This window comes from Natrix helvetica, assembly GCF_964273705.1.
Source record: "Natrix helvetica genome assembly, chromosome: 1".
In the NCBI taxonomy this organism is placed as follows: domain Eukaryota; kingdom Metazoa; phylum Chordata; class Lepidosauria; order Squamata; family Natricidae; genus Natrix; species Natrix helvetica.
The window spans coordinates 220,473,778-220,499,596 of record NC_138548.1 but is presented as its reverse complement, the minus strand read 5'-3'; the positions used below and the strand labels follow the sequence as shown (position 1 = coordinate 220,499,596).

Here is a 25,819-nt window from a genome sequence, read left to right as displayed (position 1 = left end):
GACTAACAAATCTTTGGGATGCACATACCGTATTTTTCGGAGTATGAGACGCACCTTTTTGCCTCAAAAAAGAGGCTGAAAATCTAGATGCATCTTATACACTGAATACAGCATTTTTTGCCTGCCGAAACCCCGTCCCCTTTGCAAAAATGGCCATGCATAGCCTTTAGGAGGCTCCCAGAGTGCCCCTGGGGACTGGGGAGGACAAAAATGAGTGGAAAATGGGCCATTTTTGGGAGATTTGCAGAGTGCAAAAACTTTTTTAAAAAAATTTGCCTCTTCAAAACCTTGGTGCATCTTATACTCTGAAAAATACGGTAGTTACATTTGATTAATAACAGATAAATGAACACATTTTATTTTACATGAAGTACTTATTTAGAAAGTGAAAGATGAATGGGTGATGGGAATGTGGGAAGATAAATCTGGAAGCAGAGTTATGTGACCAGTAAGCAACGTTTTTTTAAAACAGTTTTGCGTAGATCCCAGATGCTCTAGAGGGCACTCTTGTTCTGAGGGTTTTGTTACTCAAAATGATTTGTTGCCTCAGATTAGGATTCTGAAAATTATGGTCTGTGTCCATCTTAATTTGGATAAGAGCTACTGCACCAATGACATAAAGCTGACCTAAACACAGTGTATCATAACAGGGCTTTAATGTTCTTTTAGAAACTTGCCATTAACCAAGACGTTTGAATATCCACGTGTAACAGCGTCTAAAACTATTCTTCCTGTAAAGAGAGTGTGTTAATGGAAGTGCAGATAACACACACAGGCAAATTCTATGGAGGGTCAAATGCTTTTTCATGCCCAGCTGACAGGGGTGGATTTCTCCCTCCTCCTCTTTTCTTTTTTTAACCCACTGACCAGGTAGAAATAGAACCCAGAGCCAAATGTTCTATGTAAATATTCGGTGGAATGTTGCAGGCTGAGGATCAACCTGCAGGCAATTTTTTTAAAAAATGAATCTACTATGCTCGTGATGGCAAACCTACGGCACGCATGCCCCAAGTGGCACGCGAAGCCATATTGGCCAGCACACGCGGCCTTGCCTGTTTGTCTTCTGGGTTTCTGTTGCGCAGCATACACGATGATCAGCTGTCCATTGTGTGCGCAGCAGTGCCAAAAACTGGTGTGCGTATGTGTGCTGGCCAGCTGATTGTCAGGCACGCATGCGTGCTAGAACCTTGAAGTTTGGCTTTTCTGGAGTGCGGCCCTGACAAGTGCATGTGCGACGTTTCCACGTGACCTTCGCCATCTCTGTTTTATGCAGCTTCCGACTCATGAGGTAGGTGATGTTTCAGTCTCCCACCTTAGGCTTGCTGTTGTGATGCTAGCTGGTTCTCCCTGCTGACTCACCAAGCAAGAATCTATGTCGAAAATAGTTGTGTCTGCTTTGCTCTAAAGAAGGCATTGCAGAATTGAGTTGGCAATCTTCCATAAGAGGTGGTGGTGATGACGAACGGGTAGGCGAAGCTGCTACCGTCTCCTTTCTCACTGAACTCCCTCCTCTCAGCAGGAACCAACCACTTCCTGCTCAACATGCTCCAGTGGTCTTGCCTTTATTTGGTCCTACTGTGGGTGTTGTTAAGAGGTGCTACTCGCTGTCTCATTCAGCCACAAATATCTTCCTTTTAAGAAAGGCAAAGCCATCCTGCTTGGACAATGGAGCTTAGTGCCTGAAAGGGGCATTGATTAAATGCCAGATTTTCCTTATGCGAACGTCTCCTGTGTTAAAGCAGCATGCGCACATAAAAACCAGAAAGCCGATGGAAGGAATTAGCACAAGGCCAAGCTGGAATAAGGTCTCGACATCTAGATGTGCTTCTAGACTTCCTTTTCAATTATTTTATTTATTTATTTATTAATCCAATTTATAGGCCGCTCCCTCTCCACCAAGGGACTCGGGGCGGCGTACAATTCATCACACAACAAATAAATAACGAGGAGGAGATATACAAAACATTGTACAATACATAATAAATAAATAATCAATTAGTTAAGAACAACATAATGCAATTAAAAACAATTACAATACCCAAAGTCAAACTTAGTTTAAAATTTAAAAATTATCCAGGGGGATTAGAAAATATAGTTATAATTCAGGCCAGGCCGGCTAGTTGGAACAGGTGGGTCTTGAGTTTTGTGCGGAAGGAGCGGAGATTGGTAGCTGTCCTAATGTCGGGGGGGAGGTCATTCCAGAGGGCTGGGCCCATCACAGAGAAGGCCCTACCCCTCGGCGCCGCCCTCTGGCATTGCTTAGTGGACGGCACCCGGAGAAGTCCCTCTCTGTGAGAGCGAATTGGTCGCAGGGATGTATGGGGCAGGATACGATCCCGCAAATAGCTAGGTCCTGTGCCATGGAGCGCTTTAAAGATAGTGATCAACACCTTGAAACGCACCCGAAAGACTACAGGGAGCCAGTGCAGCTTGCGCAGGAGAGGTGTCACATGGGAGTACCTCGTACTTCCCATCACTGCCCGCGCGGCCGCGTTCTGGACCAGCTGCAGTCCTTGGGTGCATCTCAAGGGAAGCCCCATGTAAAGAGCAACAGTAATCCAGACGAGACGTCACCAGCGCATGAGTGACTGTGCGAAGGGCATCCCGGTCCAATAGGGGGCGCAATTGGCGCACCAGGCGAACCTGGTGGAACGCCCCCTTGCCACGGCTGCCACATGGTCATCCATAGACAGCCGGGCATCTAGGAGGACGCCCAAATTGCGCGCCCGCTCCACGGGGGCCAGTTGCTCGCTCCCAATGGCCAGCGATGGAGTCAGCTGGTTGAACCGAGAGGCCGGTAGCCACAGTCACTCCGTCTTGGAGGGGTTGAGTTTAAGTCTGTTGTCTCCCATCCAGACCCGTATGGCTTCCAAACACCGGGACATCACGTCAACGTCCTCATTGGGGTGGTTCGGGGTGGAAATGTACAGCTGAGTATCGTCAGCGTACAGGTGGTATCCCACCCCAAAGCCATGGATGATCTCACCCAGCGGTTTCATATATGTGTTGAACAGGAGAGGCGAGAGGACCGACCCCTGTGGCACCCCACAAGTGAGTGGCCTCAGGGTCGACCTCTGCTCCCCTGCCAACACACATTGCATCCAGTCGGAGAGGAAGGAGCAGAACCACCGTAAAATGGTGCCCCTTACCCCCAACCCCTCCAGCCGGCGCAGTAGGATACCATGGTCGATGGTATCGAAAGCCGCTAAGAGATCTAACAGAACCAGGATAGAGGAACAACCCCTATCCTTGGCTCTCCAGAGATCATCAACCAACGCGACCAAGGCCGTCTCCGTGCTGTGCCCGGGTCGGAAGCCGGACTGGCGCGGGTCTAGATAGTCAGTTTCCTCCAGGTGACGTGGGAACTGCGTGGCCACCACACTCTCTACAACCTTCGCTAAAAAGGGAAGGTTGGAGACCGGACGATAATTAGCTAGCTCAGTTGGATCCAGCGAAGGCTTCTTGAGTAAGGGCCTCACAACCTCCTCTTTCAAGGAACCCCTCACTCAACGAAGCGTTACAACAGGGGCCCCTGAATATGTTCAGTGTATCCTTCTATTGTTTTTCATTATTTTCTTCCTATTTGTCCTGTTTCGTTAAAGAAAACATTTTAAAGTCAACCGAAGGCTAAACTGTTTACGAATCCTCATAAGGGAGGCAAAATTCCAAGCCAGTTTCATAAGCTCAGTTTGCGAGCTGAATAATGAATGAATGGGCAAAATGATCCAGGAACTCAGCCTAAAGCTTTTCCTCCTTTTATTGCTTATTACTTTATTACTACTCTTGCCAAGGTTGTTTCTAATGAATGATTCACTGCAGATGCAAGAATACAGGTAGTCCTCAACTTACAACCACAATTAAGGCCATTTCTGTTGCTAAGTGAGACATTTGCTTAGTTGTGTTTTGCCCCCTTTTGCGACCTTTCTTGCCATAGTTAAGTGAATCACAGCATTTGTTAAGTTATTAACACAGTTGTTAAGTGAAGCTGCCATCCCCATTGACTGTCAGGTCGCAAAAGGGGATCCCATGGGAAATCCCATGTGATCACCCATGGGAGACTACACTTGTCATGAGTTAGTTGCCAGGTATCTGAATTCTGCCAACCTAGCAGTTCGGAAGGAACGTAAAAATGCAAGTAGAAAAATAGGAACCACCTTTGGTGGGAAGGTAACAGCCTTCCGTGTGCCTTTGGTGTTTAGTCATGCTGGCCACAAGACTACGGAGACGTCTTTGGACAGCGCTGGCTCGAGTCAGGAACGACAAACACATATGTGCAAGGGGAACCTTTACCTGAATTTTAATTGCATGACCATGAGGATGCTGCAATAATCATGTGTGAAAAACAGTCATGTCACTTTTTTCCAGCAGCATTGAGTCATGGTAGCGCAGTGGTTAGAATGCAGTACTACGGGTTACTTTTGCTGACTGCCGATTGCCAGCAGTTCGGCAGTTCAAATCTCCCCAGGCTCAAGGTTGACTCAGCCTTCCATCCTTCCGAGGTGGGTAAAATGAGGACCCAGATTGCTGGGGGCAATAGGCTGACTCTGTAAACTGCTTAGAGGGCTGTAAAAGCACTATGAAGTGGTATATATGTCTAAGTGCTATTGTTATTGTAACTTTGAACGGTCACTAAATGAACTGTTGTAAGTCGAGGACTTATCTGTACTTCGCTTTCCAACCAAATGGACCCCCAGGTAACTTTGATGCTTTTCCACTCAAGCCAAAAGCACAACAGTGACACAAGATAGTTCCAGAGACAGTTTATTAAAGCAACTGGGAGGGAGAATCAGCCACACACTTCTCAAGGACTCAAGTGATGCGATACAAGCCAGGCAGCCTGGGGTTTGCTGTTACTCTGGAGCGCCCTTCTTGTGGGTCACTCTTTTCTCCCGTAACTGTCCAAGAACTAAACCGAGAGGCTGGAGAGGAGGGAACCAAAAGCAGTTTTATACATAGATAAAAAGGCACAATCATGTGATGGATAAACTGGAGGAAGGTTTCAGAGAAGACGCTGGAGGTTATCTTCAGCCGCTAAGGACCATCCGCACCAACTCTGGAGAGAGAGAGAGAAAAAAACAGACAGTGTGAGATTCCACCGCCTAGTCAACACAGGGCCCGATTAATCCTACTGGGGGAGGGAAAAATAGGACCTGCCAAAACATGGGATTTAGAACTGGCCAGAGACTGCAGCATTGTATATATATGCCCAAAGCCAGGCTCCCTGCGAAAGAACCATTTTTGTAGAGGTATTCCTGAGAAATAGAACAGCCAAACCTCCCTCTTGCAAGGTGGGCTTGTAGGAGAGGTGACAATGACGTTAAACTTCTTCGAAAAGATGTCGCCTTTTGGCCTCCCCAAAAAAGACTGACCGACAAAAAGACATGCTTTTTTCTCCCCAGGAGTCCAGTTTGAAATCTGTAAGTTGCCAGTAACCCATATTAGGAGGGCAACGTATCCCCTTCCCTGTACTGAGATATAAGTAGTCCTCAACTTTCGGCCATAAGTGGAGCCCCAAATTTACGTTGTTAAGTGAGACATTTGTTGAGGGAGTCACTGAAGCTATTAAATTACTAACACGGTTATAAAATAAAATCCGGCTCCCTCACTGACTTTGCTTGTTCAGAAGGCTGCCAAAAGGTGATTGCATGACCCCGGCGGGACGCTGCAACTGGCCTAAATATGAACCAGCTGTCAAGCATCCGAATATAAATCATATAACCATGGGGATGCTGCAATGGTCATAAATATGAGCATCTGGGATGATTCTGAGGACAGTACAGAGAGGCATAGTTGGCTTTGCAGTGGGCTCTGGAAGAATGCTTGATTATGAATATTGTGGTAGGCAGCCATCAACTCAGAAGTATGTTTTTTGTTAAACAAATGATGATAAAATAGATGGACGAGGAGGGAATGTGGTTTCCTCTTGTTTGAGTAGTTGATTTTCTTTAAACTCAACTACTCAACTAAGCTTATCTTAAAATTATTCCTAGCTATTTACTTTCTAAACTGTGGTGGTGCAGTGGTTAGAGTGAAGTACTGCAGGGTACTTCAGCTGACTGCTAGCTGCAGTTTGGCAGTTCAAATCTCACCAGGCTCAAGGTGGACTCAGCCTTCCATCCTTCCGAGGTGGGTAAAATGAGGACCCAGATTGTTGGGGGCAATAGGCTGACTCTGTAAACCCCTTAGAGAGGGCTTTAAAAGCACTATGAAACGGTATATAAGTCTAAGCACTACTGCTATTAAGTTACTTTTTTTCAGTTCTGTTGTAAGTTTGAATGAACTATTGTGAAGTCGAGGACTATCTGCACTAGGGCTCTGCCTATAACCTATGCAGGTTCCCCACCCCACCCCCATCAATTCAACCACCGCCACCAACACCACCGATCTCCCCAAATCTGAAACTAAAGCAACGAAGTAAGAAGGCAACACGGGCAGAGAAGAAATGAGATCACAGCTGCTTCTATCGCTAGATGCCAGGCATTAGAATTCTGGAGCTCGTCCTAGGAAGGTAATCTGCTTTCTGGCAGAGAGGAAAAGTAGTTGGAGAGGCACTCAGCTACAGCAGAGGAGGACTCGGCTTTCTGGCCGAGCCTACCTAGGAAGAAAGCGGGCGAGGGGAGGGAGGAAAATAAATGAATAAAGGCAGGCAGGCGGCAGCTACAGCGCAGGCCTATAAAGGAAGACTGTCCACTTGACCTTCAGCTGAGGTGGCGGATGAAGGCTGAAAGAGCTGGAGATCTGCCAATCCAATTTTATCATATACCGTAACCACGCAGCCAGTCGTGGGCTGGTTCCTACATTCTCTCTGCTTCCGAATAACGGAAGGAAAGGTTGTAGAGAGCTATTTTGATTCTCACAGCCAAATCCAAGTTCAGGGCAATTTTAAATCAGTACGAGCATGTCTGCATATACACACATACACGTATCTTGAACATATGCTTTGTTTACTAGTAGGAAAGATACACAGTCCCTTCCTACTGCTCATGTATAAACACCCTTGTACCCAACCTTCACTCCCACCCCTTTTTGCACATCCAGCCTCACCTGCCAAGAAGACCCTCACCAGGAGAAATATTTACATTACCAGATAAATCTGAATGTTTCACAAGTTGTATAGTGAATTCCCCAATAAAGAACTCATCTCCTCCCATCTCTAATACACTCCTGTTTATATTGTTCTTGTTAGTTGCGAAGTCATGTCCAACCCATCGCGATCCAATGATCAACATTCCTCCAGGCCTTCCAGTCCTCTACCATCCACTGGAGTCCATTTAAGCTCACGCCTACTGCTTCGGTGACTCCATCCAGCCACCTGACTCTCTGTCGTCCCCTTCTTCTTTTGCCTTCAATCCTTCCCAGCATCGGGCTCTTCTCCAGTGAGTCCATCCTTCTCATTAGGTGGCCAAAGTATTTGAGTTTCATCTTCAGGATCTGGCCTTCTAAAGAGCAGTCAGGGTTGATCTCCTCACTTAGAGCAGGGGTCCCCAATCCCCGGGTGGCAGCTTGTTTGGAACCGGGCCACCAAAGTAGCGGGTGAACGCATGCAGATTATCTTCCTACTTGCAGGGATACATCCCCTCTCCCACCAGTCCACAAAAGTGGAAAGGTGGGCAGCGCTGACTTAGAGGCATGGAGGATATACTGTATTTTTCGGAGTATAAGACGCACCGGAGTATAAAATGTACCGAGATTTTGAAGAGGCAAATGTTTAAAAAAAAAGTTTTTGCACTCTGCAGACCTCCCCAAAACAGCCCGTTTTTTTTTTAAAGGGCATGAATAACCTTTAGGAGGCTTGTAGAGTGCTCCTGGGGAGTGCGGGTGGGGCAGAATTGAGTGAAAAACAGCCAGTTTTTCGCTCATTTCTGCCCTCTCCAGCACCGAGGAGCACTCTACAAGCGTCCTAAAGTCTCTGCACGGCCATTTTGGTGAAGGGGCGGGTTTGGGGAAGCAAAAAATGCTGTATTCAGTGTATAAGACGCACCCAGATTTTCAGCCTCTTTTTTGAAGGAAAAAGGTGCATCTTATACTCTGAAAAATACGGTAGTCTGGCTCTCATGCCAATGAGCGTGCAGGGCGCTCTGTCAGCATGGCCGCCCTGGCTCACCCAATGCATTCTGCTTAACTTTGGGTGCTTTCATACATCAATGTTTTGTCTCCATAGTTCTACATTACAATTAGGCCAGAGTGAAAGTTATTCCAGGAGAAAGTAAGATTTGGGAGAGGTAGAATTTGACCGTCAGGGGGGCGGGGAGGGGGTGGTGGTGGAGTAAAGCTATGAAGGTTAGCATTTTGGAGTTTCTGATGTTGGTTGAGAAAAACTGGCATGGATTTGTGTATGTGGTACCCACTCATCTGCCTGGTTTGAAATCAGAAGCAGACTGAAATACCGGTGGGACCCTAACCCAGCGAAGATTCTCTTGAGAGCAGCTCTGGGTCTTAGTTGTGTAGCATGTGCACACACACACACACAAACTTTCATAGGCAAGCAAAATTACAGACAAGACAAGCCTTGCTTGCTAAATTCACTTTTTGGTGAGATGGGGAAGAGTGGAAAAATGGAAGGAGGCTTCCCCAATTTGGGGTCCTTTACATGTGTTGCTTTTCACGGTTCAAATTTTTCAGCCAACACTGAGACATGTTGAGAGTTCAGCACCAACCTACCTAGGAGGTAGCAGATTGTTGGCAGGCTGGTTGAAAGCCATGATTATAGTCAGCCTGGAGAAAACCAGAAGGAAGTGGTGATGCAAAGGGAAGGAAGGGGAAACGAGACTCTGTTTTTTTCAGATTCGTGTAACGCCACTGCCCAGGAGAACAAAGTCTTATTCTGCGGACTCCGAGGACAAGAGCGAACCTCCTGAGCTTAAATTTATAGGAGGGTCAAATTCAACAGAACATGAGAAGAACCTTTTAAACAGCACGCTAAATTGGCATCAATTGCAGAGAGAAGAGCCCTGCCATTTTTTCCAGGTATCATTTGGCCTTTGAGAGTCACGATGGAGGCGCACACTCCACAACACAGACACAGCCCACACAAACAGCCGGCCTTTTCCCCAACCTTCATCCAAGGTAACTTTACAATTGCCATGAAACGCAGTTTGTGCGATAGCTCCCAAGTTAGCCAAGCCAACTTTGGTTAACTGGAAACCCAACTACAGCTAGTCCTCGACTTAATGACCACATTGGAGGCCCACATTTCCATTGCTAAGCGAGATAATCGTTCAGTGAGTTTTACCCCATTTGATGATCTTTCTTGCCATCATTGTTAAGTGAGTCGTTGCAGTTGCTAATTGAGTAACCTGGTTGTTAAGTGAATCTGGCTTCCCCATTGACTTTGCTTGTCAACTGCATAAATATGAACCAGTTGCCAACCATCCAAATGTTGATGTGACCATGGGGATGCTGCAATAGTCGAAATGTGAAAAGCAGCCACAAGTCCTTCTTTCGGTCCTGTTGATCACTAAACATATGCTTGTTAGGTTGAGGACTATCTGTATTGGACACCCCATAAGAGGTCCAAGGCTACAGGCTAGCCCAGGGGTCTCCAACCTTGACAACTTTCAGCCTGGTGGACGTCAACTCCCAGAATTCCCCAGCCAGCTTTGCTGGCTGGGGAATTCTGGAAGTTGACGTCCTCCAGGCTGAAAGTTGCCAAGGTTGAAGACCCCTCGCCTAGACTGGGGATTCAAACAGGCACCCCAAAAGAAAGAAATGGCAAGCTATTTCCACACCATGCACCTCTGATGGTGATATATCTTCACTAAACCTGTAATTCAGTTTTATGAAAAGAGCCTCAGTGGCGCAGTGGTTAGAGTGCAGCACTGCAGGCTACTTCAGCTGACTGCTAGCTGCAGTTCGGCAGTTCGAATCTCCCCAGGCTCAAGGTTGACTCAGCCTTCCCTCCTTCCGAGGTGGGTAAAATGAGGACTCAGGATTGTTGGGGGCAATAGGCTGACTCTGTAAACCGCTTAGAGAGGGCTGTAAAAGCACTGTGAAGTGGTATATAAGCCTAAGTGCTATTGATCTTAAAAGTTCTAATTCAACAGCAATGTTTGGAAGAGCTCTGGAAGCTACAGGCATGAACTGGAGATGCCATAGGCCTCCTATTAATAGAAACTGTTGGACTAAATTATTCCTAAGAATCACAGCTTTATCTCCTCTGAGCCACCCGAGAACTCTAATGAACTGAAACCATTAAGCTACCACCACCCCCTTTCAGTTTTTTAAAGGGCACTTCAAGGATATTGAAGGTTTTCTAACGTGGTCCCCAATTACCCATTTGCCGGAGAGCGTCCCATTTCTTCAGGAAGCTTATCGGCTGAGGGTATCTTGGTAGCCACCACAGAGGGAACCCGGCTCATGTGTATTAGGAGAGGATGAGGATGGCACAGGGCCCTTTATCATCTACAATGGCAGCTCAAGGCATATTGATTACCCCCCAGGCCCATGCCTTGAGCCCTTTTACCCTTTTACCCTTCTGCAAGATTAAACCAATTCGCTCTCACAGGGAAGGACTCCTCCGGGTGCCGTCCACTAAGCAATGCCAACGGGCAGCGCCTAGGAGTAGAGCCTTCTCTGTGATGGGCCCAACCCTCTGGAATGACCTCCCCCCCCCCGATATCAGAACCACCACCGACTTCCGCTCCTTTCGACAAAAACTGAAGACTCACCTGTTCCGTTTAGCCGGCCTGGCCCATTTATAGTTTTATTCTACCTCCTGGCAGATATTTTAATTGGGTATTTTTAGGGTATTTAAATATTGCTTTTAATTACTTTACTTCAGATATGTACAGTTTCTTATTGCCTCCTCTTTGTGTTTGTATTTTCTATTTATTGATGTGTTTTTATTTGACTGTACACCGCCCCGAGTCCCTTTGGGGAGAGGGGGCGGTATAAAAATCTAAATAAAAGTAAAGTAAAGTAAAAGTAAACATTTCCCCCTTTTACTGCCACTGACAGCCTAAGGTTACACGGGCACAGTCTTGCTTTAACCCAGTCATAGCTGCCTCATTTCCTAGCCACCTTTGCTCGGATTACACATAGTCAGCTACATGCAGAGACATGCTAGAAGTTGGGGGAGAAATGGAGGAAGATGCCGAACAAGAGAAATTGGGAAAAAAAGGGGGGGGGGAGAGAAAAAGTAGAGCGCAAACATCTTCCTTTTTTTTTTCCAGGCAGCAACCAAAAAAAAGGGGGGGGGAGGCTGTTAAAAAAAAATAGAATAGGTTTGGAGGAGGCGTACCCCATTTGAATTCACCCTGATAAGATGTGTCTCACAAATGCTGTGGAAAGGAAAAACATCAAAATTGATCAAGCAAATTAAATAAAAACAGACACATGGCACACAACACAGACTACACATCACGAGGGGCCACTGCGGTCTCTGCTGTACTTAGGTTCACAGTCAAATGCAGCAGACACAGCATAAGGTTAACAGGCAGCTTTTGAGGCAAGGGGGTTATTTGTACATCAGGGGTGGGTTCCTGCCAGTTCTAACCTCTTCTATAGAAGAGGTTCCACAAATCTACAGTGCCGTTTAGAATCGGTTCCAGCTCCCTCTCCCCGCCCGTCCGCACATCATCAAGATGAAGAGCGAGAGGAGGAATTCTGGGAGTTGAAGTCCACAAGTCTTAAAGCTGTCAAGTTTGAACACCCTTGGGGTTTTTTTCTTCTAAAGGGTTAGAGGTGCAAAGGTCTTGTAACTTGACAGCTTTAAGACTTGCACACTTCAAATGCCAGAGTTTCTGAGCCAACATTTTGGTTGCTAAGCAAGAGCGTTGTTAAGTGAGTTTCACCACATTTTACAAGTTGGCCACTTCCACTCAGTCACATGGCCGGCAAACCCCTCCCTCAAAGCAGGCCACACCTACAGAAGAGGTTCTAAAAATTTTTGAAACCCACCACTGTTGTACATAGACAAACTAGCTCGACTTGCACATCAACTTCTTCCTCCCCAAGTCACCCCTTCTTAAACAAGCTGACGGTCCCAGATAACTTGTGTCCCGCCCAGGATATGTAAACTCCCACAAACACAAAGCAATGGGAGGCTGGCATAGCACTGGCCCTTGCTTAATAGGATATGCCAGCGATGGCGAACCTTTTTTGGCTCGCGTGCCATAAGGGGGGGAGTGCAGGGGGGTCTGTGCGGGCGTGCCGCACCCATAAGGCAATGCGCGACCTCCAGTGCGCATGTGCGCACTACAGGTGCTCCCCCTCCCATTTTTACATGCTTTTTCGCCCTCCCAAGGCTCCAGAGGCTTTATAGGAGCCTGGGGAGGGCGAAAACAGCCTCCCCTGCCCCCCTGGACGCCCTCCGGAGGCGTCAGCGAAGCCTCCGGACAGTCCCTGAAGCCTTCGGAACGCTCAAAACAATCCTCCGAGCAAACCGGAAGTCACTTTCAGTTTGCTCGGAGGGTGGTTTTGAGCGCTCTGATGGCTTCAGGGACTGTCCGGAGGCTTCGCTGACGCCTCCGGAGGGTGTCCAGGGGGGCAGGGGAGGCTGTTTTCGCCCTCCCCAGGCTCCTATAAAGCCTCTGGAGCCTGGGGAGGGTGAAAAATGGCTTTAAAAAAGGGTGAACTCAGCTGGCCACGCGTGCCATAGGTTCGCCATCACTGGGATATGCAAATGCATTGTTTGAGGCCAGTGCTTCTGAACCTCGGCACCTTTAAGATGTATGGACTTCATCTCCCAGAATTCCTTAGCTAGGGTGAGTGTTGAAATCCACACATTCTTAAATCTTAAGAAACCCTTCTAGACAGGCGGGGTTTTTCTTTCTTTCTTTTAAACCAGGAGACAATTAGCAGCCACCGGCATAATTGGCAGCTCCTTCACTTGGTGACCAAAGACCACCAACTTCTCCATATTGTTAAATCTAGTCATTTACCATGGAAGGAATAGACAACCGGCTGCCCTCTATATCTTTTGGACCAATTCCCACCAGCTCCAACCAAAAAAAATAAACAATAAACAATAAAAAACAAAAGGAAGGTTCCCCTTGCAAATATGTGCTGTTCCCGACTCTAGGGGGTGGTGCTCATCTCTGTTTCAAAGTCCAAGAGCCAGCACTGTCCGAAGACGTCTCTGTGATCATATGGCTGGCATGATTAAACACCGAAGGCGCACAGAACGCTGTTACCTTCCCACCAAAGGTGGTCCCTATTTTTTTACTTGCATTTTTACATGCTTTCAAACTGCTAGGTTGGCAGAAGCTGGGACCAGTAGCGGGAGCTCACCCGGTTACGCGGCGCTAGGGATTCAAACAACCGACCTTTCTGATCGACAAGCTCAGCATCTTAGCCACTGAGCCACCGCGTTCCAAGAACGGGGGAGAGGTATTCAAAAATACTTGAGTGCTCCAGGTTGCCCACCTTCTCCCTGGTATTTACCTGAATTTCCTTCTACATCAATAGGAAAGAAAAAGTGTATTTATACTATGTGAGAAAATACACACACGACTGAAAACCTTGCAAAGCATTCCCAATCCCAGAGTTTTCCATCCAGCTCCCCAGAGTAAAGGGACATCAGGCCCTTTGAATCAAGAAAGGCCACTTCAAGGCCAAAAGCATGTTGAGATCCCTGGGCCTCACCTTCATAGTTAATGCAGCCATTACTGTCTTCATGGCCGGCCACAAGCATCTCTACCTCTTCCTCTGTCATCTTCTCCCCTGCAGGACAAAAAAAAAAAAAAGAATGGGTTTAGAAATGGTTGGATATAGATCGAGTTATTTAGCAAATGCCCAGCAGAAGCTGTATTTTAAATTCAGTGAAGAAGAACCAAACACACTCAACATCTTCAAGTTCTTTTTCTCGATCGCCTCAGGGTGTGTGGTTGTTTTTTTCCTATGTCAATTTTTAAAATTTTATATTGCTTATACAGATCAATGCGTGAACAGTGTGACACCTGGGTACCAGTGTTGGTATTCTGTCGGATCTTACCAATTCGGGCCAACCTGTAGCAGCTGCTGCCGCCCACCTGCCCTGACATAATGCACAACCTTCTGCACATGTGCAGAAGGTACCGTGTGTGAGCGTAGCAAGCGCCGCGTTCGAGCACACTCACATTTGCAAACCGGTAGCAAAAGTAATTGAATCCCACCACTGCTGGGTACCATACATTTAGTACAGATAAACAAAATGTTGTTACTCATAGTTATTACATTTCATTTCATTGTTTCATGTTGCTTAGACATTTCCATTCAATTTCTAAACCTCCCTCTCATTATTACATATATCTTGTTATATTAAAATCTGTATATTGTTGTTCCCCTCTTATTTCTATTTCTATTCTTTCTTATTTTTCCCATTGGTTCATTTAAACATAAGTAACATTTCTTTTCACCATTATTTATTACACGCACGCATACACGGTCTTATATTTAATATTTTAAAAATTACTCATTTTTCCACCGTGCTTTCAATATCCCTAATATCAGAAACTACTAATCAATCCAAATATTAACAGTATTCAATCGATCCCGGGATTATATCTCCAGCTCCCCATAATTTCTAATCCTTAAACATTAAAATTCACCATATATGTTAACACAGTTAATATTAATCATACAACTAAATTTCCTAATCCTGAACTTCCACCTTCTACCCTTAGCTTATTTTTAAATACAGTAAAGTCTACTTATCTGTTAATATATTCCCTATTTATATTTTCTACTTTTCCATTTTACTAATGCATTTTATCGCTATCCATCATCTCTTAGTCTTAGCCTCAAGGTGGGTTTTGAACTGACTTATCTCAGAATTCCCAGCAAGAACAGCTAGACCAGTGGTGGCAAACCTATGGCATGCGTGCCAGAGGTGGCATGCAGAGCTCTCTCTGTGGGCATGCAAGCCATCGTGGCAGCTCAGCTCCACCGTGCATGTGTGTGCACCTCCCGCCAGCCAGCTGGTCTTCGGGTCTCTGCTGCACATGCATGGGGACGGGCTGTATGCACGGGGCCAGGCGCATGTGGGGACGGGGTGCATGAGTAGGGGATATATGCCCATGCACAGGTATGCACACACATCGCATTTTGGGGATGCGCATGTATACACATTTGCAGCCCACACTTAGGGCACTCAATGCCAAAAAGGTTAGCCATCGCTGAGCTAGATGGAATACAGTGTCATCTTACCTAGGGTGACGAGAACATGACGGATCTCTGCTCCCATAACAGTGCCGTTTCCCTCCTTGTCGAAAACCCTCAATCCTTCCACGTAATCCTCGAAGCAGCCCTGATCCTTATTCTTGGCGATGGTTTGCATCATGGGCAAGAACTGTTCGAAACTCAGCGTTTTCATATTCATTTCTGAGGGCAGGTGAGAGAAACGAGGAGGCCATGAATAAGATGCACCTCTCCTTTATGATGGACCCCAAATTACACCCTCAAATCTCAAAATTACACCCTTTTGAATTAGGACGTGGATTTCTTCCTTCCTCAATACCCTATTTCCCTGAAAATATGATCTAACCAGAAAATAAACCCTAGCATAATTTTTCAGGATGCTCGTAATATAACTTTCACTTCACTTTATTTGGACTTTTATACCGCCCCCTCTCCCCAAAGGGACTCTTTCCCTTTGGGGAGCCCTTTCCCCCCTCAAAATAAGCCCCAGTTAAGGTTGTCAGCCAAATGGATGCATTTAGTAGCGTATTTCCTCGAAAATAAAGCCTAACCAGAAAATAAGCCCTAATAAGCAAAAATTAATATAAGACTCAGTCTTATTTTGGGGGAAACACGGTATAATTTAAATCCTGCATTAAAAAAATAATTTAAACTAGGTGGGAGATTTTGCTCATATTGCTGTAGCAATGGACCCAAAAACAAGACCGTTAATAATGCCCTCTTCTAAAATGTAGGATTGAGTCTCAACATCAGGAAAACAAAGGTAATGATAACAGCTGTTTAAAATCAGCCAGGAGGAAATTGAATTAGTTCGAGAATTTATCTTTCTTGGATCAAAAATTGCTCCCAAGGGCAGTTCTACTCCTGAAATCCAACGCAGGATCGCCTTAGGCTGCATTGCAATCAGTCTGATTCTAAGAAAGCTTCTCGTTCCTCACAGGTGTTCTTACAGATAACAATGCTGGCTGACTGTAACTGTGGCTATGTTTGGAAGCTCTCAGATGACCAACTTTGGAAGAGGGTCAAGGTAGGCTAGGGCAGTACAGAGCACACTGGAGCATCGGAAAGAACGGCAGAAAATAAGGCCAGTGTCCCCCAATATTTGCAGACAATCCTTTGAGGATAATAATGTTTCCAAAACCTGAGCTGCCTTGTCCCCAAAAGGATTCCTTCCCCTGCTTTATACTACGAAGGTTTTCTGAACATTTGGGCCAAGTCTATATATTTTTATTGTACGTTTTTCTTTATAATGCATCACATTTCCAGTTTTGCAATGGCAGTGTACTGGCTGTATCCAAACCTTTTTGAGTGTACATAGTTTTATACACCCTGATTATAACCAATATTCTCTTAATCATACATTTATAGTCTCTTTTAAATGCATAATGTTGTATGTCATAGCTATAAGCATTATTTTCATAATTGTACCATAACATTCTATATATTTATCTCTCTCCTTTCCCCGCTATCCTTCCTTTTCCTCTTCTCCTCTCCCCTCTTCTCCCCTTCCCTCTCTCCTACTCCTCTCATCCATTTCCTTCTCTCCTTCCCTCTTCTTCCTTCTCCTTCCCTCAACTTTTCTCTCCTCTCCTCTGCCCCGTTCCACTCTACTCCCCTTCCCTCTCTCCCTTCGTCTCTCCACCCAATACACTTTCAAATATGTTTAGAAACATATTTTAAGATCAAAACTAGACTGGATCAAGCTGGCACCCCAACCTGGCTCTAAGATCGACACCATCTAGATAAGTCTTTAAGGCAAGAACGGCAGTACTTTCCTCCATAGCTCAACCCAACCGATACAGTGCAACATGCGCTCACCATCGCTCTTGGGGTTTCCCAGAACTTTCATGACTTCAGCATTGGTGGGATTCTGGCCCAGGGCCCTCATCACATCTCCACACTGGCTGTACAGGATCTTGCCATCACCAGTTCGGTCAAAGAGCTGGAAAGCTTCCTTGAACTCTGCAGAAGGTCACAAGGAAAGAGCTTAAGGCAAAATGAACATCTAAGGCAGGGGTCGGCAACCACTTCCCCATCTCTTAATTATTTTCACTCTGGAGCCACATGTGGCTCTTTCATCCTTCTGCTGCGGCTCCCTGTTGCTCAAAATATGTGTCACAACTGCCAATGTGAGACACCTGCCGGCAAGCGATTTATTCAGCTTTTCGACCCCCGGTAGGTTTTGTGGCTCCCAGTTTTTTTCTTTTCTGTGGGAAATGGATCCAAATGGATCTTTGAGTGTTTAAGGTTACCGACCCCTGATCTAAGCAAAGGGAAGGGGGAAAAACAGCACCTCAGCTATCCCTTTCGATCCACAGAAAGCAGAACTTCAGGAATGATGTTTTTCATCATTTTTATCCCCCCCCCCCCCAAATATACTAGAACTTGACATAACTCACTTAACATCTTTAAAACTGAATGCCTTCTTTTGCAGTGAGCCTCACTAGACACCATGAGTCTTAGCTTCAAATCAACACTCTGGCTTACGCTCCAAATATACACTAAACAAGAGCTTGAAAATCTACTTGTGTAGTAGGTGGAATGTTAAACCAAGTTTGGAGATTGCCCAATTCTCTTTAAACGTGAAACCCACTCTTAATCTCCAAGCTGCTCATTCTCTGCTTCACTTCCCATTAAAAAAATATTTTAAGGAGGTGGAGGAGGATGAAAGAGCTCTATATCCCATAGCTTATTCCTTGGAGCAAGACCAGGATAAAAACGGAGCAGATGGTAAAAGCCTACGTGCTCTCTGCTAACTGCAGTGGGAACTCCCTGAAGAATAAAAGCATTTTGCTAAATTAGATTCACTTCTACCTAGTCCAGCATCCTGTGCAAGAATCGCACCGGTGTCCAAAGGAAAATTATCTAGCCATTTATGTTCTAGGATCAGGATGAAAAATGGGAGATACAGTAGATCAACTGAGTTACATGGCGTTTTGTGCCACTTGTGTTGCACGGTTCCTAAAATCATGTGCTGGCCACAGTAAATTGGGAATGTACATGTTTACCTGTGTGAAGGTAGAGAATTTGTGGATGGGCATTCCCACAGGAAATGGTCGAAAGGGTGGCGGTTTGTAAGTTTGATCAAAGCACCAGATCTAAACACAGGGAGCCCCAGTTCTGTTTGTTTTCTCTAACTTGTCACCAATGTACTTGAGATTTTGGCCACATTATTTACTGGTCCCCTGGTTACGCTGATTAGGCCTGAAGGGCACTGTAGTCTAAAATGATGCTGAACTTTGACTGTAGTAAAAGATTGATTGTACTCCAGAACATCTGGACTGACCCAAATTGGAGAAAGCTTTTTTAAGTCTCTCCCGGCACATCATTTTAGAACCATGCAAAGCAAGTGGCATGGTTTATGCGCCACGTAAATCAGTTGATCTCTCTCTTCGATTTTCATCCTGACCCAAGGCACCTAGACAGAGTAGCATATGGACAATTGTACGAATAAGGCTCCTGTGATCACCTTTTGCAACCTTCTGACAAGCAAAGTCAATGGGGGAGCCAGATTCACTTAACAGCCAGGATACTAATTTAACAACTGCAGTGATTCACTTAACAACTAAGGCAAGAAAGGTCGTATAATGGGGTCAAAACTCACTTAACAAATGTCTCACTTAACAACAAAAAGTTTGGACTCAATTATGGTTGTAAATCAAGGACTGCCTGTATTGTCAAGGCTGATTTTTAGTACACAGAAAAGTCCTGCTTTCCAATTAATTTTGCACAGTGCTAAATTCCACACATCTGGATCTTTCTTTAAAATGTGGACAAATGAGTAATACAACTGTGATGTTTTTTTTTTAAATGCTATTTACTGAAAGAATTCTGTTTAGCATACATAACTCTTCCCTAAGGGTATCCTTCTCGGGTATCCTTCACAGAAGTGGCGTCCTTCACTGCTCCTCCTCAGGTCCAGTCCACTATTCTAACCACTCTGCTATACTGCCATTTGTCAAGAATCCATAAAAAGAAGAACAGTAGCGAAGGCACATCAAAACAAGCATGACACAAGACCGTGTAACAAAACCCAAGAGTTTCCTTCCTATGCAAGGTAACAACATAACCGACTACTTCCCCATCTCTTAATGATTTTCACTCAAGAAAATGGAGCAATGGAGGAGGGGAAATTCAAATTAAATACTTTTCCTGCAACTAGAGGCTATTTTTTTTGGGGGGGGGAGGTGTAGTGATGGGGAGGGATGGGTTGTAGCCAAAAACCTTTCTCAACATCTGAAGGATCTGATGCCTTCATTAAAACAGTGCCTGTACAAAAAAGCTTTTGTCATCTGTCCCCCACCCCCTAAGGATGCCTCTAGTTAATAGGAAGTCTTGTCTGGAAGAAATAATTGTTTAAGGGGCAAGTCCTACAGTGTACAACTGAAGTGAGCTTGCTAATACATTTTTTTGGAAGCTGGATCTTCCATTTGAAGCTAGTTTGGCTGGATCAAGAGCCCTATCAACATACCACTTTGAAAAATTACCTTAAGTGGTGCTTTTTGAATTAAAATTGTGGGATTACTTTCAAGAAAAGCAACTAGTCCCTCCTCCCAAATATTTTGTGCTTTTGTGTTGACTGGTCTTGGTTAGGTAACAATAAATTAAGCACACGTGGGGGAAAAAAAACCATCCCCCATATTTAGATGAAATCAAATTTAATCCAAGCTCAAGAAACCTTTGCTCCATTTTGACAGCTGTGCTTTCAACAAGCTGATGCATAAAGCATGCCGGCATCCAACAAAAAACTTCAGAGGGATCAGACTTTTCTGGGCTGGCAGGACCTTTCTCCAAGCACTGGAGTGGGGCAGAGGGGGGGGGGAGGCTGGCCTGCCATTCCTACTGAGAGAATCAGATTTATTTCAATGGGAAATTGAATCACCAACTGCAGGGCTGGTCAGCTGTGACTGCTGCCCTTAAGACCTTAAGAGTTTCAGCCAGCCTTGCAAAGGAATCCCGCTTCCAGATCGGAATGTATTCATACGAAAGCTGCCAACCCTTCCTGCTCCAAAATGAGTTTCTTGCCCATATAAGGAAAGCAACAGAGGCGGCTCTCCCGGCGCCCATCTTCCCTCTTCTTTGAAAGCACTTTCTTCCTCCAAACGGAGAAAACTAGCTCTTCCAAAGCTGCAGGGTTAGGGACCTTCCCCCAACAGTAGCCAAACGCACCTTGGGGGGGGGGGGGAAACTCAGCAGCTTTTGTGGGCGGCCGAGAGGGGGGGCAGAGGAGGGGGGGCAGAGTTGCCTGCATTTGCTTTCTCCATCTGCATAGCTGAGGATTAAGCCAGGATCGACCCTCCCGAGTAATAAGGAAACGCTTCTGACAAGCTAGCTTCCGCACTCTGGTCCTCCGGGGGCTCACTTTTCCATGCAGAAATCCTAACTGGGTTAGGGATTTTTTGTTTCTTTTGTCTTCCCTGTGAGTTGTATTGTGTTGGGGGGAGTGCACTGAGGGAGCTCAACACATTGTACCTATGCTGTGCACTGACAATAAAGAATTATGATGATTATTAACGTATCATTTGGCTAAAGAGACAGAAAATGGAGGCCACTGGGCGCGTCCTTTCAAGCAGCCTTAACCAGGAAATACATCATGCATGAGAGCCATGCAGGGAGGGAATTCCTTTTTTTTTAAACGCGATTCAGGTAGAAAGGCAGAGCAGGAATCTTTAAAGTCATGGGAAGGAGAAGTCGGGGAGGAGTGAATCACCGGTTCAAAAAGGGCTGAGAAAGAAACCCGGCCTGCAATGCACAAATTACACACACACACACACACAGGGCAGCATTGATAGATGAAAAGCCAGGGCGCGTTAGCAAACGAGCAGAAAACGGCGTTAAGGGACGCAGGGGGGTTGCTCTTTTTCCTTAAAACTCACCATCGAGAAGCAAGGATCAAGGGAGTGGGGGGAGAAAGGAAAAGGAAAAAGGCTAGAAGAATCAAAGGAAGGGAGAAAAAAAAGAAGAATTGTAAGCCCAAATTGCGCCCCTCCCTCCAAAAGCCTTTTCTCCACCAATCTCATTGTACAAATGTTGTGCACTGACAATAAATAATTATTATTTTATTTACTTTACACCCTTAAGACTAGTGGGGGGGGGAGAGAAATGGTGTGTGTGTGTGTGTATCCCTCTCTCTTTAACCCCAACTTCTACCTTCCAATGCATAGCCCCAATGCGGGGGAAGACCAAAAAAAAAAGAGCACTTACCGGCGGTCTGATCTTCCGAGAAGTCACACTGTAAATCAAATCCGAGGGGGGAAGGAAAAAAGCGTATTATTACTTGGGAGGGAAAAAGGGAAAAAAAAGCCAGCCGATTTCTTGGCTCAAAACTTTCCCCTTCCCACAGCATTTTCCCGCCCTGCGGCCGGCTTTTTATTCTTCAAGGCCAGCCGGGATCCTGCGACTCAATCAAAATAGAAGCTGGAAGGGACCTTAGAGGTCTTCTAGTCGAACCCGCCTTCCCCCCTCCACCCCGCTCAAGTAGGAGACCCTATATATACCCTCTTCAAAGCGCATTAAGAGACCGCCCTACAATCCTAACCGGCCTCAAACTTCGCCACTCAGCCCGTTTTTGCAAAGCACTCACCATTGTTGTAAAGCAGCTGAGCCTCGCTCCGACCGTCCCTTCTTTCCTTCCGCCCGGAATGTGTGCGAGCTCTGCCCGGGAGTGGCTCCTCAAGTCACCGCGCGGGTCTCCGCCTCCGATTGGCTGATGCCAAAAATGGAGGTGGGGGGAGGAGGAGGCGATTCGAACGTTATGCTAAAAAGTTGTAGCAGAAACGGGGAGGCGGGGCTTTCCCACCCTCCCTTTTGACGTGAAGGAGAATGAGAAATGCGGTAGGGGCGACTTTGGTCCACGGAGAGAATCTCGCGTGTCGTCGTAGAGGGCTCTGAACGAGATTGTTGCATTGCACGTTGGGGATTGTAGTTTTTTTCTCTCTTTAAAACAGGTGGGGGAACTATGGCCCCTTTCTGCCTTGTGGACTCCGGGAGAATTCTGGGAGTTGAAGTCCGCAGGTCATGGAAGGGCCGTAGTCGTCCCCCCCCCCCCCCCGCCGCATCCCTGCTTTAAAAGAAGCGGAAGGGGGAGGGGGCGCTCATATTGCAGAGTTTACTCAGACAAGGAATAATGGATGGAAACTGACCAAGGAGAGATTCAACCTAGAAACAAGGAGGAATTTTCTGACAGAACAATCAACCAATGGAACAGAAGTGGCCTTCGGAAGTTGTACAGCTTCATCACTTGAGACTTTCAAGAAGAGATTGGACTGACATTTGTCACAAATGGTGTAGGGTCTCCTGCTTGAGTGGGAGTTGGACTAGATGACCTATAAGGTCCCTTCCAACTCTGTTAATCTGTTAAAATTAAATCATCAGTTGTTTTGTGAAGAACCGTGATTTAGTCAATCAATCCCATTTTCTGGCATCATACCATTGACTGAACTAAGCGTTTCTCAGCTGAGAAATACGCTCTGATAAAATGTGGTGAGCCAATTTATGATTCACTGGGTCATTCCAATACATCATTTCAAAGTGCTTTTTGAGACTTATTTTAAAGGCACTCCACACAATTACTGGTTGCAGAATGTAGAGTTTTCTCTTTCTCTGTTCTTACATATTTTTGTTTGAAAATCACCAGGTTTAATAACGTTCAGATGAATGGATAAGATCTGGATCCAACTATATGTATGTGTGTGTGTGTGTGTGTGTGTGTGTGTGTGTGTGTTACAACCCCTGGTATGCCCGAATCCCGTGTAAGGTAAAAGACCCGAATACAACAAAACCAGCATACCTACACCCGTGAAAATCTACGAAAACAAATATATATATATATATGTATATGTATATGTATTTGTATTTGTATTTGTGTTTTTTTTTATCAGTACAAATATATATATGCCTGCAATTAAAGGCTGTCAATGCTTTGCCTCAATTCCATTTCTTTTCTTAAAAGATACTGTACCTTACTTCTTGAATGGGATATATAGCCCTTTCAAGCTTGTCTAACAATAGACAGGGATGCTGGGAACTGTAGTTCAGGAGCATTTTCTAACTACCACAATAGCAGCCTAAGATATAATTATCTAGGAGCCTGCAGCATTTGGCTAGCACACTGATTCTCCACCCCTTTTCCTGATGGGAGTACAAACGGTGACTGGCCTACCTACCAATTTTGGGGGAAAAATTGGACTCTGACTGATCTCTGTGATCTGGGATAGAGATTATAGGATCCGACACGACTGAGGCAGTTTTGGGTTGAGAGAGGCCAAGGACTGGCACTATCGGAAAGGTCTAAGAGTATAATATACTACACATTGTAGTAGCTGTGACAGAAAGGCCATAGAAGTTGATGGAAAATGGAAGATTAGAGATGAAGGGTTCTAGTGACCCTTTTTCAGGATTGACTGGCTAGGACAGTGGTCGGCAAGCTGCGGCTTGCGAGCCACATGCGGCTCTTTACACACTTTAATGTGGCTTTTCTGTGTGCCGGGCGCCCGCTCCCCTCCCTCCTCTCGGGCACTTCAAAACAAGCGCCTCTTTCCCTTTTTTCTTTTCGATCCACAATGATTACGGAGGATCCTGAAGTCAGGCGGGGACGAGAAGCGAGGAGGCAGAAAAAGAAACGGAGGCTAAGGAGCTTCCCCCCCCCGCCTCCTCCCAGCAAAAATCTAACCGGGGAGCCAGGCTGGCAGTAGCAAATTAGCCGATCACGCCGCGTGATCAGCTAATTTGCTACTGCCCGCCGGCTCCCTGATAAGATTTTTGCAGGGGGGGGGAGAAGCTCCTTGCCTCCGTCTCTTTTTCTCCCTCCTCGCTTCCTGGGGCTCCACCAATGGGGGAGCAAGGCCCGCCCAGCGCCAGGCTTTGGGCTAACACAGAGGTCTGCAAAGTTGGCTGTTTTAAGACTGGTGGACTTCAATTCTCAGAATTCTGGGAGTTAAAGTCCACCAGTCTTAAGAGCCAATTTTGCAGATCCCTGGGCTAATATGATTGATGCCCTTGGTGGACTTCAATTCTCAGAATTCTGGGAGTTGAAGTCCACAAGTCTTCAAGCTGTCAGGTTTGAAGACCCTGGTTTTTTTTCCCTAAAGGGTTAGGGGTGCAAGGGTCTTGCAACTTGACAGCTTTAAGACTTGCATGCTTCAATGCCAGAGTTTCTGAGCCAACATGACTGGAGGAGGAATTCTGGGAGTTTAGGTTTAGGTTTAGGTTTTATTAAATTTATAGACCGCCCCCTCTCCCCATAGGGACTCGGGGCGGTGTACAGACCGTTCGTGTATAAAACAACAAAACATAACATAAAACATCAGACAAAACAACGCACACATACCGTCTGTATATACAACCCAAACTAATTAAATAATTAAAAACAATTCTAAAACCAGTTTAAAACCCCAAAATTTAAAATTTAGAAAGCCACAAGTCTTGAAGTCCACAAGTCTTCAAGCTGTCAGGTTTGAAGACCCCTTGGGTTTTTTTCCCTAAAGGGTTAGGGATGCAAGGATCTTGTAACTTGACAGCTTTAAGACTTGCGTGCTTCAAATGCCAGAGTTTATTGAAACTAAAAACAGTGTACCATCCTATGTATTTTCGGTTTTAAAAGTGTGGCTCTCAAAATAAATTTCAATCGTGGTTTTGGTGAGATTTGGCTCAGTTGAAAAAAAAGGTTGCCCACCACTGGGCTAGGAGATCTGCTGCTGTAACGAGCTATTTGTTTTTAAGGGTATTCAGGCCAGTGAACCAAGAATGACACTTCCAAGTTGAGTTCTTTATTATTTTCATACCTGTAGACAGAATATTGCCAGGCTAAGCACTCTGTTATCTGCAGCTACCATGCACTCTGAGAACTACTACAGAAGGGTTATCTTTACCCTCTTTCTCTCACACAAAATATCAGGACTGAGTTATCTCTTACTCCTATGGAATGTACCCCCTTCGTCCTAGGAATCTAGCCTACTATATTCCATCACACAATGGCAGGTAGTGAAGGTCTGGAGTATGAGTTCCTGGATCAGTGGCACACTCAATTGGGATTCACTTGTGATCTTAGTCCCTAAGTAGAATTACTAACCTTAAACACAATAGAACTACTGTAATAGTACAAATTGAGGGGTTCTGAGGTCAGAACATAAAAATTGCATTGGGGTGATCCTTCTGGTGAGGCAGGTGGGAAGATTTTCATCTAAAGTGAGTATGGATCAGAGAGGGGGCTAACCTCCCCAGATTATTTATTAAAAGATTAGAAGAAAATAAAGGGTATAAGTAACCTTGTAAAGTGGGAAGGCTATCAAGAGTGGTTTGCCTGACTATTGGCCTCTGTCTACCTGTCAATATATGAAGCGGATGATATAGATTTTAGGGACACTCTTGTCCTTCCTCTCTGTGCCTGGAGATCTGGAGGTCAAAATTGACTTGAACTTCCAAGTAACTGTTTTGAGTTTGAGCTGAAACCTAAATTCCCAAAAGCTAATGGAAAATGCAAAATATGATTCAAAACTTCTGCCTTTTGTCCCGATGGGTTTGGGTTTTAACATAACCTACGGTAGCTACGGTATTTAAATAATCTGTAGTATTTCAATCTAAAACGCTGACTCAGGTATGCAAGAAGATTCTTAGATCCTGCCATCTGCCCCACCCTTTTCAAAACGATTGTGTACATCTTGGACATTAAGCAGGCTCTCCTTGTCTTACCTCAGTGCTTGGA

General features: G+C 45.5%; 1 protein-coding gene across 2 annotated transcripts; it reads right to left on the bottom strand.

Annotated features, from left to right (window-relative positions):
* Window positions 1–4,745: 4,745 nt before the first annotated feature.
* Window positions 4,746–21,882, bottom strand: MYL6 (myosin light chain 6). 2 transcript variants are annotated; one of them, XM_081934883.1, is made up of 7 exons: window positions 21,701–21,882; window positions 21,322–21,349; window positions 16,936–17,079; window positions 15,127–15,300; window positions 13,585–13,662; window positions 11,240–11,279; window positions 4,746–5,053 (listed from the first exon to the last, which is right to left on the bottom strand). In XM_081934883.1, exons 1-6 carry the CDS (start codon window positions 21,701–21,703, stop codon window positions 11,251–11,253), a joined length of 456 nt encoding a protein of 151 aa, XP_081791009.1. In that variant the 5' UTR covers window positions 21,704–21,882; the 3' UTR covers window positions 4,746–5,053; window positions 11,240–11,250. The 2 variants fall into 2 exon arrangements, with proteins under 2 accessions (XP_081791009.1, XP_081791008.1); XM_081934882.1 differs by lacking the exon at window positions 11,240–11,279 and having other exon boundaries at window positions 21,701–21,868.
* Between the last annotated feature and the right edge of the window lie 3,937 nt (window positions 21,883–25,819).

Bases quoted from the DNA above. Each gene is read 5' to 3' on its own strand.
- MYL6 (XM_081934883.1), bottom strand. The intron at 17,080-21,321 runs GTAAGTGCTCTT...GACCTTCTGCAG, and splicing joins CTCGGAAGATCAGACCGCCG to AGTTCAAGGAAGCTTTCCAG. The intron at 11,280-13,584 runs GTGAGGCCCAGG...TCCTTTCCACAG, and splicing joins TGGCTGCATTAACTATGAAG to CATTTGTGAGACACATCTTA.